Source organism: Spermophilus citellus (assembly GCF_964194105.1).
Source record: "Spermophilus citellus genome assembly, chromosome: 2".
Lineage (NCBI taxonomy): Eukaryota > Metazoa > Chordata > Mammalia > Rodentia > Sciuridae > Spermophilus > Spermophilus citellus.
This window is the reverse complement of record NC_138183.1, coordinates 200019842-200038941: the sequence shown is the minus strand read 5'-3', so window position 1 is coordinate 200038941 and position 19100 is coordinate 200019842. Positions and strand designations below refer to the sequence as shown.

Below are 19100 nucleotides of genomic sequence, written 5' to 3'. Positions count from 1 at the left end.
GACTGTTGGCCTTAAGGAGACAAGTAGGTGAAAAACAAGTTGAGCAATGGGGTAGAGAGAGAGAGAGTTACAACCCATTGTCCTCTGTTTGATAAACAGCCCTCATCCTAGTTATTCATTACGTACCTACACTGATGGACTGACCTTCGCCCCCTGCCTCAGTTTGCTGAGGAATGTGACATATCCTGTCCACTCAGACTATGAAGGGCTACTGGCATATTGCTTTTGGCAAAGAAAGCATGTTTATGAAGAGGGTCAGCACTGTGGGCCAATTGTATACAATTATTCTCTTAACCAGTGTTTCCATCATTCTCATCTATCTGTCCTCTTACACTAATATTCTCAAGAACTTGTGATATATTTCATTGGGGCCTTACTCCATTGGACACAAGCCACATCCATAGATGATTTTCAAATAAACTACTGTCCTATACATTGGTCTCATGCTAGTTTTTGTAAAGAATGGTATCCTAAAGCTTACTCCACAACTTCTGGCTTGATCCATAGCACTGTACCAAACTCATTCTCTTGAAACTGTTCTTTATGTACCAGATTACTTTGGTGTTTTGATGTTTTTAAGGTTTTAGTGAAAGATCATCATATCATACCTGTTACAAAAATTTCAGATCTTGCCCCTGATGACAATTAAACAATGAAGTCATGGTTTTGAGACCAAGGATAAAGAATATTTTTTGCCTTCTTCCTTTTTTTAAAAAAAAAATACCAGACTTCTTGCCTTACAGTTTAATTAACAGAGACCAGAAAAAGTTAATACTTATAAATATTCACAGATTATATCATATGAGTAAGAATAATATTTATTGTTGCTATTCTTGATATATTTTCAGTCAGACAAATATCTCTGTAAATATAATAAAAGAGGAAATCTTCAGTTTTCTAAGAATCTATTTCCAGAGATTTTTCTTTATGACATTTAAATACAATACTAAAATTTTATTATACATCATAAAAGAGCAGACCTTATGAATACTTATAGTATATTAGGAAAAAGTGAAGAAAAAAGTGAGCAGAATTTTTGCAAAATGATAATGGAATAGGTGTCCATGACATATTTTCTACATTTCTTATGTAGCTCAAAAAGTAAGTTGGTTTTTAGTAGAGATTGACTAGAAAGAAATATTCATTCACAGCTGATTATTAACTTTAGAGAACTCCACAAGAAAAAGTGCAATCATGACAGCTACCATCTTATTTTCCCTCCCCACCCCACATTGCTAAATGCCTTTTAGTCAAAGCTGGGTATGGTTTCCTTTTTCTTCTCCCAGAAAAAAAAATGTGTTACCAAATTCCCTTAGTTTATTCCCACATTGCTAAATGCCTTTTAGTCAAAGCTGGGTATGGTTTCCTTTTTCTTCTCCCAGAAAAAAAAAATGTGTTACCAAATTCCCTTAGTTTATTCCAGAATACAGCTAGAATTCTTTCAAAGGAACTTCAACTAGAAAACAGGGAAAGGAACTACAGAAGCCTGGAGACAGAAAAGTTTGCAGAACACATTCTCTCATTCTTAAACATGCTCACTCTTTGCCAGAAACTGTTTTCTGTCTTCAAAACTGAAAGTTGAATTATCTGTGGTCCCTGAGATCATAGTCAATGGTCTAAGGGAAGCAGATGAGACCATGAAGGTTCCATTCCATGCGTGTAGTAAATGTCTAACAACTCTTGGGAGAAGAAACTCCTGGTTTGGAATTTTGTCACTGGTGGGGATCCAACCCAGGGCCTTGTGCATGCTAGGTAAGTACTCTACCACTGAGCTGTACTCCCAGCCCATAATTCCTGGTTATAGCATTTACTCATTTTCATTATGTAAAGTAGCCAACTGAAAATTACCCATTCCAACTACAGAAGAAAGTTGAGAACTTACAGGTAATTCTGATAAATCACCATTTTTAAAACCCTTTTAAATGCCTAGGCTTTCATTTTCCAGGAGAAACTTTCAGATGGGAAGAGATGCATAGTAACACATCAGTTTGTAGCTTGCCCTCTGTACATATATGATGGCTAAAAATGGACCCTTGAGCATAAATAATAGTACAATATAATACAATAATTTCAGTTTGACTACCTTTTGATTTTAATACCCTTTATTTAATTGGAAATGTACATGATTTCTGTTTTATTAAGGTGAATTTTACATAATATCAAATTAGCCATTTTAAATATTACAGTTCACTAGCATTTGGTACATCCACAATGTCATAGAACAAGTACCTCTTTCAAGTTTCAAACTAGTTTCGTTATCCCAAAAGACAACTCCAAGCCCATTAAGCAATTGCTTCTCCATTGTCTTTCACACTTCCCATAGATCTTGACAGCCACCAATCTGCCCTCAGTCATTATGGATTTATATATTTTTAATATTTCTTCTAAAGGGAATGATACAATATCTCCCTTTTTTTGTATGGTTCATTTCACTTATAATAACATTTTCAAGGTTCGTCCACACTGTGGCTACATCAGAACATTCTTTTATGGTTGATTTTGTTTCATTGCATGAATGTACCACATCTTTTTTATGCATTACTTAATGAGCACTTGGGTAATATTCCTCCTTTTGGCTACTATGAATTGTACCACTGTGGACACTTGTGTATAAGTATTTATTTATTTTCAATTTGGGAGGTTTACACCTCTCATTAGATTTCCTAGGCCATATCATAATTTACTATTAATCTTTTTAAAGAAACTACAGAACTGCTTTTTATGACAGCTGCACCATTCCACCTTTCCACCAATAATTCACTTTCTGCATGCCCTCTCCAGCATTTGTTAGTCCTTTGTTGTTAAACCTATCCTAGTGGATGTGAAATGTCCAGTGTGGTATTAATTTGCATTTTCCCAATGACTAATCATAGTATACATCTTTCAATGTGCTTTTTGGCCATTTGTAAATTTTCTTAGGAGAAATATCTATGCAATCATATGCCCATCTTTAAATTGGGTTCCCTGTCTTTATGGTAATGAGTTGTAAGAATTCATTTTATATTCATTGCATTAAATCAATATTGGCTATATATCAGGCAAATATATTCTTCCATCCTTTGGATTGACTTTTCTTTTTTTTTTTTTTTTGATCATGTGCTTTGAAGCACAAGGTTTTTTAATTTTGAAGAGTCCTCTTCCTATCTCTCACCACTCCACCCCCTCTCTCTCTGTCTTGACTTTTGGTATAATGTAAGAATCTACTGTTGAATCCAAGACCATAAAGATTTACCCATGTTTTCTTGAAAGGGTTTTCTGTTTTTACCTCTTATATTTATGTCTTTGATCCATTTGGAGTTAATTTTTGCATATCTTGTGATGTAGGGCTCTGACTTCTTTTTTTTTTTTTGCATGTGGATATTGTCTTTACATAAAGGTAAATTTTGTTTGTGTCAATTTTCTCCATTGTCTTTCTAATCTTTACTATTTTCTTCCTTCTGCGGTCTTTGAGTTCAGTTTACTCTTTGGCTTCTATTTCCTTAAAGTATGAAAATATGTTAGGGATTGAGGTCTTCCCTCTTTGGTGATTTAGAAATTCAGAGCTGTAAATTTCCCATGGAGCATTGATTTCACTGCATCTTCTAAAACTTGACTGTTGCATTTTAATTTATAATTATGCCAAAGAATTGTCTCATCCAGTTTAATTTGTACTTTTAAAAATATATCTTTTCTCTTAGTGCATTATAATTACACATAATATTAGGGTTCATTATGATTTAATTATAGAAGCATAGGCTATAATTTGCCCCACTTCAGTCACTAGTACTTCTCATTTTCCTCCCCCTCTCCATCCCTATTTTCCTTTTTCTCTACTGATCTTTCTTATATTTATTTACTGTGTTGTTAAAATTAGTGTTATAGTTATATGTAATTGTAGTTATACATACAGTTAAAATTTACTTATGTGAATTCATATATATATATATATATTCATGTGTATATAATTTCATCAACTTCATTCCACAATTCCTCTCTTTTTCCTACTCTCCTGTCTCCCCTAAAATCTCCTTCCTCTCCTTCACTGAACTTCCTTCTATTTTTCTACAATTTCCCCTCATTTTTTCCCTTATTTGGTGTTGTTTCTATCAGCAAGAGAAAACATTACAATTATACCCTTAACTATCTGACTCTGGGACATTTGCCTCAGCATAATGTTCTCCAGTTCCATCCATTTACTAGCAAATGCTATAATTTCATTCTTTTTTATGATTGAATAAATGTACAGATTTATATGTTCCACATTTCTTTATCCATTCGTCTGTTGATGAGTACTTGGGCTGGTTCCATATTTGGCTATGGTGAATTATGCTGCCATAAACATTGTTGTAGGCTGTATCACTATTGTAAGTTCACTTTTTTTATTCCTGATTTTTTGAGGGCTCTTCATACTCCTTTTCAGAGTTGTTGAGCTAATTTGCAATCCCATCAACAATATGAGTATGTCATTTTCTCCACATTTTTGCCAGCATTTGTTATTATTTTTATTCTTGATAATTGCCATTCTGACTGAAGTGAGATTAAGTCTCAATTTTGATTTGCGTTTCTCTGATTGATAGGAATGTTGAACATTGTCTCATAATTGTTGGCAGGTTTGAGCAGTGTCTGTATAGTTTTTTTTATTCATTTGTTAATTTTCTTATTTATGTTTTGTTGTTGTTGTTAAGGTTTTTGAGTTATTTATATATTCTGGATATTAAACCCTATTGGAAGAACAACTGGCAAAGATCTCTCATTCTGTAGGCTCTTTCTTCATATTCTTAATTATTTCCTTTGCAGCGACATAACACTATATTTGTTATTGATTCCTGGCTTTATTTATTATGCTTTAGAAGTCTCGTTCAGGAAATTGGTGCCTATACCAATATGTTCAAATGTTAAGTCTATTCTTTTAACAGTTGCAAAGTTTCTGGTTTAGTTCCTTGGTCTTTAATCCTCTTTGAGTTGATTTTTGTGCCGGGTGAAAGAGAGGGGCCTAGTTTCATTCTTCTCTATATGGATATCCTGTTTTCCTAGTACCATTTGTTAAAAAGTCTATCTTTTCTCCAATGTATATATTTGGCACTCTTTTTGAGTATCAGTTGATTGTATCTATGTGGATTTGTCTGTGTGGTTCATGTCTGTTTTGGGGCCAATATGATGCTGGTTTTGGTACTCTAGCTGTGTAGTGTAATATGAGGTCTGGCATTGTGTTCCCTCCAGCATCACTCTCCTGCACAGAATCACGTTAGCTATTATGGGTCTCCTATTTCTTCGAGATTAATTTTAGGACCCTTTTTTTTCTAGTTTGTGAAGAAAATCATTGTTATTTTGTTGGGAAATTTCATTAACTTTATGTAATACTTTTGGTAGTATGGTCATTTTGACATTTTGTTATTAAAGAGTGTATTATTAAATTCTCACACAATTTTATATTCTATCTTTTCTTTAATTATTAATTTATAGTTTCATTACACTGTAGTAGAGAAGATACATTTTATGATTTCAATCTTCTAATTTTTATTGACACTTTTTATGGCTTACTAAATGATCTATTCTGGAAAATGTTGAATGGGTAAAATGTGTATACCAAAGAAGAATGTGTGTTCTGATGTAGTTGAATGGAATGTTCTGCATGCATCTGTTAGGTGTAGTCAGTTTATAGTTCTCTATAAGCTCTGTATTTGTAATCTCATATTTGATTGTATCCATTATCAAAAATGGAGTGCTGAAGGGAAAGCAGAAGGACTGGGGAATGAAATTGACTAAATTATGTTATGTTCATGTATGTATAACACTGAAGCTTACTATTATGCATAATTATAAAGCACCTTAGAAGAAAAATTTAAAACTGGAACATTAAAAACTTGTCCACTTTATAGAACTATTTCTCTATTTAATTCTTTCAATTTTTACTCCATATAAAATTTAGAGATTTCTACTTGGATATGTATGATTGTTTTATCTTATTGATGAATTGATATTTGATCGATATTTTATGTCCTTATTTTATGTCCATATTTGAAACAATTTTTTACTTACTATATATTTCATCTGATTTTAAGAAGCCACCCTAGCTCTTGTTTGGTTACTAGTGGCTAGGAATATCTTTTATTTTGTATTTTGGCTTATTTATTTGTTGTTGTATCTAAATGAGTCTCCTGTAGACAATGTAAAATTGTATCCTAATACTTTGTTAATTTTATCAATCTCTGCCTTTTGATGGAAGAGATTAATCTTTTCATATTCATCGGTGATAAAAGGCTTCTTTCAGTCATTTTGCTATTTTTTATATATATCTGCAATTTGGTATCTCATTTCCTGGATATAAATTTTATATTAGTCCACATTTTCTTACCTTAATAAAATACCTGCAACAGTGAATTTCTAAAGAAGAGATGTTATATATAAGTCAATTTTTGAGACAGAACATCCAAACAGCAAGGCAGATGTCAAGACTGCCTGAAGGAGCAAGGAGTTCCATATTGAACCATAGAAAAGAGAGAAAAGGAGCCAACTATACTCACTTCGTAAAAGCACTCTTCAAAGGATTAACCAGGGTTCCTTGGAAAGTACCATGATCCATTTTGAGGGCATGCGCCTAATAACCTAAAGGCATCACACTATACCCCACCCCTTAAAGCTCCAACAATACCTCCCATTACCACCTCCCTAAATACTAACCTTCCATTCCCATGGACTTATCATATCCAAACCACAGAAGCTCCTTTCTCTCCCTCAAACTCTTCTCCCCTTCTGAAGCCACCAATATGTATAAATGGTGTGACTAATGATGCCCCAGAAGCCTCATAATCTCTCTTCATTGTTCTTCATTCTTTATCATCCACTTCTCCTCAGACTGGGTAAATTCAATTGACTTCTATTAAAGTTCTCTGGTTCTTTCTACTGTCTGCTTAAGTTTGCTATTGAAACTCTTTGTAACTTCTTCATTTAATTTATTGCATGTTAAGCTCTAGAATTTCTGTTTGAGGCATTTTATAATATTTCATAATAATTTATAAAGTATCTCTTTATAAATATTTAGTATTTTAGGAGACATCATTACTGATTTCCTTTAACTCTTTGTTGATGATTTTCATTTACCTCCTGAAGCATATTTAAGCCAACTGATTTAAAATCTTTGCTAAATGAATTAAGTGACTTTTCCCCACAAGGAATATGTTAATTTTTCTGTAAATGGACCAAACTTTATACTTATGATTTTTAATTTTTTGTAAAAAGTGGACATTTCGAAACTATAACATGGGAACTCTAGAAATCAGATTCTTCCTTTTGCTCAGGATTTGTTTTTTATGGTGAGTGTGATTTTAATAATTTCTTAAGGGTTTTGTTTAGTTTTAATCTTCTTTGGAAAAACTGCATTAGCCATGTGAGGGCTCTAAGGTTTCTGATCCTTTACCTGGTGCTCACCTAATGTATTACCAGAGTAGTTTTTTTCTTTTTAATTCTTGGAAAAGAAAACAGAAAATGTTATCACAAAAGGACCAGGCTGGATGCAAACTTTACAGATCAGCTTAGCTGATGGACCCACTTTCCTGGTAGAAAATGAGCCACCAGCTAAAGGGAGGGTTTATGCTTGTATAGGTTACACTGAGAGGTGACTTAATTAATGAGCATGTCAGTTTGGGCTATCTTTACTGGGCCAGATAGAGGATATGGTGTTAGTGGGTATGGGGTCTGTGGTCAGTGCCAAGGATTTATTTTCACTGGGTCAGATGGAGAGTGTGGGGTCAGTCTGTGGTGGGATCAATGCTTTGGCCTCTTCTCAGAAATTGTCATTTCAGATTTGATGGATATTTATTCCCTGGGACCTGTCTTGTCACTTTGAAAGACAGTGGCTCCTTCATTTCTTCTCCCTGGGCCACATCATTTTAGAGTTTGTCTTTTTCCATATCCAATAGAAATCTCCTCCAATGTTTGCTTTGGTTCAGTGTCAATGTCCAGCCAGGCCCTTTACCACTCTGCCTTGCCTTCCACTTTCTGCTTGTACTCACCAACTAGAGGTGGAAACTTGGGTCTTCTCAGGTATTTTCTGGGTATATATACTGTTGTGGGAATTCATGGCTTTCTCAATTTCTGTATACAGGGGGCTGTCAGTTTTCTAATTCCCCACAGAGCTCTCTTCCTAGTCTTTCTTCCTGAGTTTTCAACACACATATGGTTTCCTCATAATCTCTTCCAAAGGCAGCAGCAAGAAGTTCATTGGCCTCTCAGTATTTTCAGGAATAGCCTCTGAATATATATTTTATTGCCTAGGAAATCTCTGACAGTCCATATCACAACAGTCTCGGGTCAGATTACTCTTCCATGATAAGATGTGGCAGTACATGAGATTTCAATTCAGCATCCACAACACATAGAAACTAAAGGTGTCTTTATAAGAACACCTCTACCTGACCATGATGTACTTTATTATTGTGATGGAATCCTAAAGTTGAAACATGTCATGATACATTTTCTATGTCAAAAAAATAGAATATAGACCTAAGTAGATATTTTCCAAACTTAGACATACACTTGGCCAACAGGTATATGAAAAAACATGCTCCATATCTCTAAATGATCAAGGAATTATGAATGAAACACAATGAGGCAACACTTCACTCCCTTAAGAATGGTTATTATACAAAGGGCAAAAATAAAAAATGCTGGTGAGGAAATGGGGAAGGGGAATTCATATGCTGTTGGTGGAAATGTAAATTAGTATAACCATTACTGTAAATAGTAAGTACATTCCGCAAAGATTGTAAAAGGAAATTCCCATGTGATTCAGAAATGCCATTACAGAGTTTATGTCCAACTGAAATAAAATCAGTATGTCAAAAGACATCTGCATTTGCATATCAATTATAGCAATATTCACAACAGCTGTGCACTGGAAAGAAAATCTAAACACCCATCAGGGATGATTGAACAAAGGGAAAATGACATGTATACACAATGGAATAATCCATAACAATGAATGAAACCCTGTCATTTGTGACATCATGGATGGAACTGAAAGACATGTTAAGTGAAATACACCATGCAAAAAAACAAAATTACGTATGATCTCACTCACTTGGAGAGTCTAAATATACTGACCACATAGAAATAGAGAATATATCTGGGAAAAAGAAATGGCCAAAGAGTGACAGCTGGAAATGTAGAACAAGTTCCCAGAATAAACAATTCTGCATGGATAATTCAATAAGTCCTGAGAGATGCTCCTACTCCAGAGAAATAATAACACTTCATACAGTAGACAGAGACCAAGAAGCAAGCTAAAATTTAATAAAAAATAGAAAAGACAAGAAGAGCAAAAGCACCACAAGATGAGCAGCAGAATGACAGTTCCTCAAAGCTATGTTCCCTGATCACACAATCTAAAGCAGCCTTGAGTTTATAACCAATACCTTGCTTTTAAAAAAAAATTTATTTTTTAGTTGTGGTTGGACAGAATACCTTTTATTTTTCTATTTTTATATGGTGCTGAGGATGGAACCCAGGACCCTGAAATTTCTAAGCGAGCACTCTACCACTGAGCCACAACCCCAGCCCCAGTAACATGCTTTCTTACACTAAATTTATTCTGAAAGTATTTTATTCATTCATGTTTTTACCCATAATCTAATTAACCTGTTAATATGTAAACACCTCAAGGGCAGAAACCTAATCTGTCTTACTTACCAATGAACTCACAGGTCCTAGAATATTTTTCAGCATGGGTAGCCCTCAATAAATATGTGTGAAATAGATTCCTGAATTTTAGCATCTCTTTGTTAAATCTCTAGTCAGAAGTAAGACTAAATAATCAGTGGGTGTGATGGATTCATCCTTTGATTTCACCAGCAAGCATTTGTTGAAACAGATATGAACATTTCAAGTTTTTTAAAATTATTATTAAGAATTCTCACACTAAAGAAAACATGAAGAAGGTAAAAATTATAGTCAGGATATAATCTACATTTAATGGAATGCAGATTGGAATTTAATGGAATGTAGAATGGAAAGACTTGAGCATGTGTTCTTGTCCAAATTGAAGCAACCAAGAAAGTATAATGCTCAAGATATCTTAGACTCAAGATATAGAAAACAAGATCCAAGGGGAGGTAAGTAGGAGCAGGAGGTGACAGACATTTCTTCCATGGGGACCAGAGGGAAGAACACAAAGATGATTATTAATTATAGTCTTAAATTTTAAGGTGGAAAAATTTGAAAGTGAGAAAGGCCTGACCAGATGTCTTAAACATCATCTGGATTTACAAAGTGAGGTTACAAAGGTGGGAGAAGCTTCAATGAATGCTTTGTTTTTATTTCTTACTGTCCTAGGTTCCTCTATGGGTCTTAGATTGGAAGTTCCACCAATGCTCTTAGACCTTTTTTTGCTAATTTCTCCAACCCCATTGTCTAGCAAAGTTCCTGGCAATTAGGAAGGGAGCCATCTGTGTATACAAATCAGATGTAAAATTGTGAATATGTGTTATCTGATTGTGAGGTGTGAAGGAGGAGAAAACCAAAAATTATTCTCTTTAGGGCCTGAGACACTGAGAAGATTGGAATTTTATGTGTTATTTTTGCCCACCACTGTTTATCTCTTCAGATCGTACAAGTATATTCTTTTATTTTTGGCTTCCTCTGCAGAACTTCATATTGTGAGGTTAACCCATAATGTTGTGTATGGCTATCATATTTATTTTCAGTTTTGTATATTATTTTTATACAAAAACAAATATATCCCAAATGCTTTACTCATTTGCATGTGATAGACATTTGAGTTGTTTTCAGCATGTGAAATATTTCCAGAATGTTAAATAATATTTTAGTGCAGTTGTTCTCAATATTAATATTGCATAATAAGCATCTGAAGACATTTATAAAAATGTGGATTCCTAGCTTCTCTTGTAGTTCTAACAAGAGATATTTCGGTACTGTGAATGAACAGCATTGGCATGAAATTCTTGTGGATATGTCTTGTGGTCTGTGTTTATATATTGGCATATACCTGGAGATGGAACTCTTGGCTTCTCTCTGCTGTTTTATTTTGTGTATATGTGATGTACTGTTTTATTTGGATATGTTCTTCTTTTCTACCTTCTTGGGACTGAGATTTATTTTATATTTTTCATCCCATTATTTAGGTTACAATCCCCCTATTTTGTGTTGACTGCCCTCCATTGTTATCTGATACATTCAAAAATAACTATCTATCAACTATTCACATATTCAGTCTTATGACCAGCAAGGATCACACACATTATCCTCATTCATACAATACCATCTCCTATACTGATTCAGAAACAAATTTAATTATAGATTGTTCTAATTTTATATTATATAAAATTATTCATGCTAATTGTTTTGTTTATTCCTTTATTAATTTGGCTAGTATGTGCTCTTAGATTCCGATTCAAATTCCCTAGGCATACTAAAAATAATGCCATACTACCACGTATTCAGTGTTGCTGTGGAGAAGCTGATATAGATCTACATTTTGTTTATCTTTAAATAACATAATTTATTTATCTTATTCTTTATTTTGAAATTATAAAAGTTGGGGCTGGGGTGTAGCTCAGTTGGTAGAGTGCTTACCTTCCATGCACAAGACCCTGGGTTCAATCCCCAGCACCAAAAAAAAAAAAAAAAAGGATACAAGTTTTGCCAGCACATATCCAATTATTGATGCTGTTCAATATTTGATGTATATTTTCAATAAGAAAAATCACTTTATGTAGCAGCTCTGGGAAAAATTCCTTATGTCTTTGGTAATTTTCTCCCATATTCTTAGTGACATTACTTCAAAATCAGTCAGTCAGAGTTGGCTGTATTTCTGGACCTATGGTCTATGTCTCATTATACTTCACCTTGTTTATTTGTCTTATGATGCTAAATTCTGGAACAATGCTCAGGTAAACATTCTAACATTCTAGCTGAAGCTTCATGTGTATATATGCAAATATTCACCAAGCAAATACTTCAACATTTAACTTCAAATGAGTTGCTTTTAAGTGCACGTAATCTAGAATGGCAATTTTTCTTTTTTAATTGGTAGAGAGGACAATATTTTTTTCTTCTTTTAAAAAATTTGTTCTAATTAGTTATACATGACATTACAATGTATTTTGACATAAGTATAGTAAATCTTCTCATTCTTCTGGTTGTACATGACATAGAATCACATTGCTCATGTAATCATAGGATAATAATGTCTGATTTATTCTACTACAAAGTTTCTTCATTCAAATATCTTCTTAGGATAGCCACCTTCAAAATATAATTGACCAGTTGGCAAATTTCATCAATTTGATATGAGATGTTTACAAAAATTATAGTTTGTGAATGGTACCTAAATATCTCCTGTTGAACTATAAGATAAACTAAGAATCCACATTTTTATAAATGTCTCTAGATGCTTATTATGCAATATTAATATTGAGAACAACTGCACTAAAATATTAATTCAGTCTTTTGACACTAAGTTGACTTAAAACCAAAGGCAACTTTCTAATACATGAATACACTGATTGAATCAGTCACAGAAATGAGGGCACTACAATCCTAAACACCTCCCTTAGTTTCCTGCAATTTTTGCCTTTCCTTGAATGAACTTCTCCCTTCCTGCTCTAAATCTATCTCCATAACACAACAAAAAGCTCTATGTCAAGCTAAGAGGAAAAACCTTTGTTTAAATCATTGTCTGAAGTCTTCTAGGTTGATGATATGGACAAAATAATCTACATCAAGCACATAATTCCCCCTTTGTTGACAATAGTAGCTTTCACAACATTTTGGCTTCTCTTCCACGTTCATAATTGCTTGTGTTTCTCCTTCATCTGCATTTAGACAAGACCAGCCCCAGAGGCAGACAGGGCTATAAAGGATTACTCACTACCTTTGGACACTATCTGGATGAGTGCCTTATATACAGTTCTTAAATCTACACAATAATTTATATGCATTTAAATTAGATTATGGGTCAGTGAAAAGAGGAAATACGGATTTGAACAAGTATGTAATCCTGTGGCCTCTTATTATAGGCTTCTTAGAACTGACAAATTTGACTGTTTATGTCATTACAAAGGAATTCCTTCCAGACACTGTAGCCAAGGGAAAAAGATTCCTTGTACATTTCTTATCAGTAAAAGGTAACTTTTAGAAAAGATAACGAAGTGAGTTCTGGAGGTACCTAGTACATCCTTGCATAATCCTCATTAGAGGTCATCTTAGTTGGCTCCACAATGTCCAAGAACTCAGTCTTTTGCAAGAGCTAAACATAGAATGAATGGTCACATTGTTCTCTCTCTAGTCAATACAAAACCTTATTTTTCCAATTTTGCTTGGTAATAAAAAAAATAGCGTCTTGTGGGGTACAAGCTTATACTCCCAAATCACTTATGGATCATATTTTCCCTTGGAAACATATCAAAGCACTGTCAGCTCCCCTCAGGGGGTTATGTTAAAGAATGTCTTCAAATCCATTTCACTATTATACAGGGTGCAGCAGAGCCTACTCAGTGCAGATGCAGTGAGGCGAGTCTCATGAAACCCACACTAACTCCCCAGTTCCTAAAACGAGAACATTGCGGAAATGTGAACCAGGTTGTACAGTAGAGAAAACTCTCAGCGAGTTCACCATCCTCCGTGTCCTGCTCAGTCCCTTTCAGTAACCGTTCAAGAAATCCAGCTCAGTAGAAACCTTGGTAGGAAAAATCAGTTGCCACTAATATCCTGTTATTTTCATTCCTCCCTCACATATTTAGTAATCAAGGCTTGGTCACAACTTCCATGTCTCCTAGAGGAAAGCCCCATTTTTTAGAGAAAGAAACCTTAAGACTTACCAAAACTTTAGCAGAAAAAGAGACACAAAATCTCTGATTAGTCTCAGTCTGTACTAAAATGATGAATCTTCTCTATGTTAGAGCAATTTCCATGACTAATATTGTTGTTAACTGCTGGCAAAAAAAGTAAAGAGCTAGGTGGATGCCACCTCTGAAAGTTAAAGCACAGGATAGGAATCCTGGGCTATAGCTCTGATATGCACTTTCAAGTACAGTAGCCAGGAAAAAGGCATGTTTTAAAATCAGGCTGTCTGTCTTGAGCATTTATTTCTTTCCCATTGTTATCTTCCATGTCTTCCTCATAATTTTGGAATATATGGGTGTACAAACTCCTGTATTCACACTCTCTATAGGAATGTGTCTTGCCATTTCATGTTCAATCTTCACCATCCTCTGTGGATTGGACAGAAACTCTCTCTCTTGGGAGTTTCTCTTTTTCCTGTGTCCATACCAAGTTTTTAAGATTCTCAGGTCTTTGGACCTTTTTCTTCCCATTAAAACCTCTTGTGTCTTTTTATAATATTTTTTCCTAATGCATTTGTCTGTTTCCTGGGAGCTTTGGCTCTTAGGATGAAATTAGCTAGAAATCCTGTCAGCAAATTTGCCTCAATCACTTGGAAAGAGATGGGTTCACCAAGTGGATCACATGTTCTGAATAATCCAGCTAAAATTCTTGAGCCTCTTAAGTCCCATGTTCCTTCTGCCCACTGAACATGAGATTAGGTGTGATAGCAGGTATCTTGCAGGTTATATATATCCTCTAATAAGAGCCAAACAGAACTGTTTCCAGGAGATACACTCCCTTGGGCTGCAATTTTCTCTTTTTTCTCTCTGAATTATAATCTCTCAAACCAAATGCTATGGTCTGAATATAAGGTTTCCTCAAAACACTCATGTGTGAGATAATGTAAGAAGGCTTAGAGATGGAAAAATTGAGTTAGGACAGCCTTAACATTATCAACACATTAATTTCCTGATAGGATTAACTAAGTAGTAACTACAGGCTGACATGGTGGGCCCCTGGGGGTGTACCTTTGGAATACATATTATTTCTCTGCTGAGCAGACCTCTCTCTGTACTCCCTGATGTGATGTATTAAACTGCTTCTCTCCACCACACCCTTTTGACATGATGTTAAGCATCACCTTGAGCCCTGAGGAATGGAGAAGGCTGTCTATGAAATGAGATCTCTGAAACTGTAAGCCCTTAAATAAACTTTTTCTCCTGTATATTTGTTCTTGTAAAGTCTTTGGTCACAGTAGTGAAAAGCTGACTGAAATGCTGAAAAATTCTCTGGAAACCTTTGTGAACATATGCCTTATAAGTCATCTGTTATAGATCTTCAGGTCCATGATAAAGGTGCTCATCTGTACAGATTTGCACAAACAATAACACTGTCATTTCTAAGAGAATGAGATTCTCCTTTGTCTTGATTGTGGCAACACTTTTTTGTCCTCTAGCCTTTCAATGAGAATGTACCTCATCCAATCCCACATCCCATTGGAAAACGAGATTGTGGTTCTTGGAGGAGCTTTCAAAAATTCAGATAATAATATAGTTAAAATCTATTGAGTTTCTCTGACAAGTCAAACACTTGAATGAACACTTTATATAGTTCAGTTGTCAGATAGAAAGGCCTCATGGTTCATGTCTTGTATGATGCCCTCTTCTGCTTTCTAGCCAATAGAATGTTGCAAAGACAGAGCGGGATTTTTCAAAAATGATCAATTTTGAATAAGCAAAGTAAAGATCATCTCTGTTGAGATGCACTTCATCTGGAAAAAGCCCTTAAAAGACAGATTGGGTCTTTACAAGAGAGAGTAGGCAAAAAATTTTCTTGTTTGGTGTCTAGAATAAGTAAGATGTCATGTTGTGAGAGGAACTATGGAGAGGACTATGTGGCAAGAAACTACAGGCAGCCTCCAGGAGCTGAGAACAATGAAGACAAAAGCTAGAAAGAAAATGGGAACTTCAGTCCTATGATCCAAGGAACTGAATTCTGCCTACATTACACTTGCATGCAGCTTATTATTCCAGTTAATCCTACATGAGAAAATAACTCAGTTCAAACCTGCATCGCAGTATTGTGAGACCCTGAGAAGAGGACTCAGTCAAGCAGGGCTTTTTACTAATTGGCTGAGGGTTCTTTTGATCAATATGTATAGAAATTGGAAAAATACAAAGTGCAGCTCCCTCAGTGATATCAGCTATAAGCCATGGATGCCAAGAGCTCTCAGCCCTTACTGTTGCAGCTATCCTAGTTGCTCTTAGCAACTTGCCACAGCACTCCACAGCCAGAGCTAACCATTCCTAGCAGCAAATGAAGCCAGAAGCTAACAGCTCTCAGCAGCACCACTGTTGGTCTCCCAGCAACTCTTGACAATTCTCTGAAGTGTTTCAGTCTCTCTGGCTGCACAGTATTCTGCATTAGCAACCCTTGGTATTATCAGATTTTAGTACAACCATTTAGCTTGCTGTATTAGTATGAGAAATTATAAATAGTCAAAATAAAACCATCCAAAAAAAAAGCTTTGGGGGGTTTATACTACATCACAGTGGGGTGAGGTATTGGGCAGTGCAGTGCTAGAGCTCCCCAATTAGCCCAGTAGGACTGAAAGGAATACTGCATATATATATACAAAAGGGGCAGAGCCAACTATATGCACAGTCTCTTGCCTGTTGACCACAGCTCTCTGCACTGTAGGGCCAGGCTATGCAGGCATCCTAGGCTCACCTGTTCGACTGTCTGTCATGGGTGGAAGAGATGCTATTTATATACCAGAGTGGCAACATCTGAAGCAGTGATAAGGTAGGCAGAGACATCCAGAGTGGTAGTAGGTCAGAATAGCTGGGGTGGTAACATGCAGACCATGCAACTAAAGTGCATTGCAACTAAAGTGCAGTGCCCTGTAGACATCTTGAGACACCTGGACCAGCTATAGTTGTCATTATTACACCTGGGCTGGACTGCTAAAGAAGCAGTCACTTTATTGGCAACTCCCATTGTTAATATTGTAGTGGTGTGAATGAAGTCAAGCTGCTTCTGCCTCCAATTTAATTTCAGAAGCAGTGATTTTGATCAGATCCCTTTTAGATGAGGAGTCTGAGGGGATGAATGACATCAGCAGCCCCTTAATCCTGCCTGCCTGGCTGAGTGCAGTGATCATGGCATGAATCATGGCAGATAACTGTCAGTCCAGTGGCCAGGCACTGGAGCTGGCAGTGGTACCATTGGAACACAGTGAGGCCACAGCAACCACAAACACTTGCAGATGTCTTTACTCATCCCTCAGGGATAGATGAGGCCATTGCCTGGTTTTGCAGGTAAAATGGTCCCAGGTCTGATCCTTATTCTACTTCCATCTTGTCCAGCAAGCTCAGGATGGTAGCAGCTGCAATGATAGTGTACCAGGGAGATACTTGACAGCTATCGGTTGAACAGCTGTCAGATCCAGAGATGACCTGCATCACAAATTATCTGGCAGATTTGGCTATTTAAAAGGAAAGAATAGAAAAATATATTCAGAATATTCTAAGTGCAATGATTAGAGATAAAGATACTTGTATTAATGATGATCTGGTAACAAAGGACTTCACTTGTTATGTATTACCCACAGATAATAAAATCCTTGATTATCTGGAAGAAAGCAAGATTCAATACAAGATAACTTTCTTCTCCAGCAAATTCAATCCAGCCCTTACTATTTGGCCAAAGTTTTTACAAGGAGAGACCTTCTCTTGGGGAAGATCTGGCCTCCTATTCTATCTCAGTGCCTAGACTCGTGAAACACATTTTGATTGAACAAAAGGAAAAAATATCCTTATTATATGGTGGCAGAAAGCCTGGCAAAATTATGTCCTGGAGTTATATACATACTAGAACCTTTAAGTGATAAAATTGCTTATATATATAAGGAATTTCCAAAGTGTTGAAGTGACTCCTGATTTCTTCTTGCTGACAATAATAAAATATAAGTGGAGTGTTAAACTGAGGAAATGATCTCAAAGAGAAACCAGACCTCTGTGATGTTGGAATTTCTCATGAACTCCAAAAGGCAAACACATTAGAATTAAGAGTTTCAGTCATGATTGCAGTATATGATTGTATGATCTTTTTCTAAAAATAAGCAGGTACACAAATTACTCTTTCAAGAAATAAGATTTGCCTCTAAAATACCAATCAAACTAGAAGTCCCCGAGGAAGCTTTAGGACACTCTCTCTTTCCATCTTTTTTGATGGCTGGTGTGGGTTGTAATTATTGAAGGAACAATTTGAAATCTTCTGTGGATAGACTTTCTTTTTCATATGTTTTTCCTGAAGTCTCAGTTCCTCTAGCCTGTGTTCAGCTGAGCTATTGGTACAAAATTTATTTTAATTCTTGGAGAAAAATTTAAAAAGTCTCATCTGATCTTTGCATTGGCTCCGTGTTGAGATATTCTCTTAATGCCTAGTCAGACCCTTTACCATTCTGACTCTTCACTTCCTGCATTTCCTGAGCCTAAATATCAGTCAGAAGTGTAATCTTGGGTCTTCTCAAGCATTTACTTGCTATATACTCTGCTGTGGGAATGCATGTGGCTTTATAATTTCCTGTATTAGGAAGCATTCAAAGTTCTACTTCCAATTATATTCTCTCTCCCTAGTTTTTTCTATCAGATTTTTAACTCATCTACAGTTTTCCTCATTTTATTTTTTCACTGGAAATAAGGTTAACGCATTTTCCTTGTAATATTTTTATGGAATATCCTTAAAAAGTCATTTTTATGACCTAAGAGAACCCAAAGCTAAGGGGAAGAAAAAGAAAAAGAGTTTCTTTGACAGTTCCTCAAATGGCACCAGATGGATTGAACAGATTAAATTCATGAAAAATAAGATTTCCTCTGGTCTTTTAGATTTAGGGACCAAGATTCTACTCTGGGAATAAAGACTGTTCTCTTCAAGACCACTGCTGAACAGAGGAGGACTCTGAACCAAGAGTAAATAAAAATGCCACAGCATTCCCCTACCTCTTTTATGTTGCCTTTTTATTGTTTCAGCATTCACCTTGCAATTGTAAACCTTTGGCTAATTTCCAGGGTTCCAGCAAAGATGATTCTGATAGTTTCACTTGTTTGTCCAATGTTTCATTGAAAATGTAGAGCACTGGAGCCACTCACTTATCACATAAAATGTGACTCCTGTATGATTTACTTCATAATATACATAATCTGGTATTGAACTATATGTTTAAATCAGATGGAGAAGATTTGAAAGTATGAAGTCTGATTGTAAGTTATTACAGAGTG

At 35.4% G+C, this 19100-nt stretch overlaps 1 protein-coding gene across 1 annotated transcript in view; it reads left to right on the top strand.

Moving 5' to 3' along the window:
* Window positions 1-1664: 1664 nt before the first annotated feature.
* LOC308640976 (interferon-induced very large GTPase 1-like) overlaps window positions 1665-19100 on the top strand; it is a gene marked incomplete at its 3' end in the record, with an annotated part of 38596 nt that continues 21160 nt past the window's right edge. Inside the window, exon 1 of the mRNA XM_081279034.1 lies at window positions 1665-1745. Within this exon, the coding sequence (XP_081135160.1) occupies window positions 1667-1745 (79 nt within the window). The 5' untranslated portion in view covers window positions 1665-1666. The remainder of the gene's footprint in view (window positions 1746-19100) is intronic.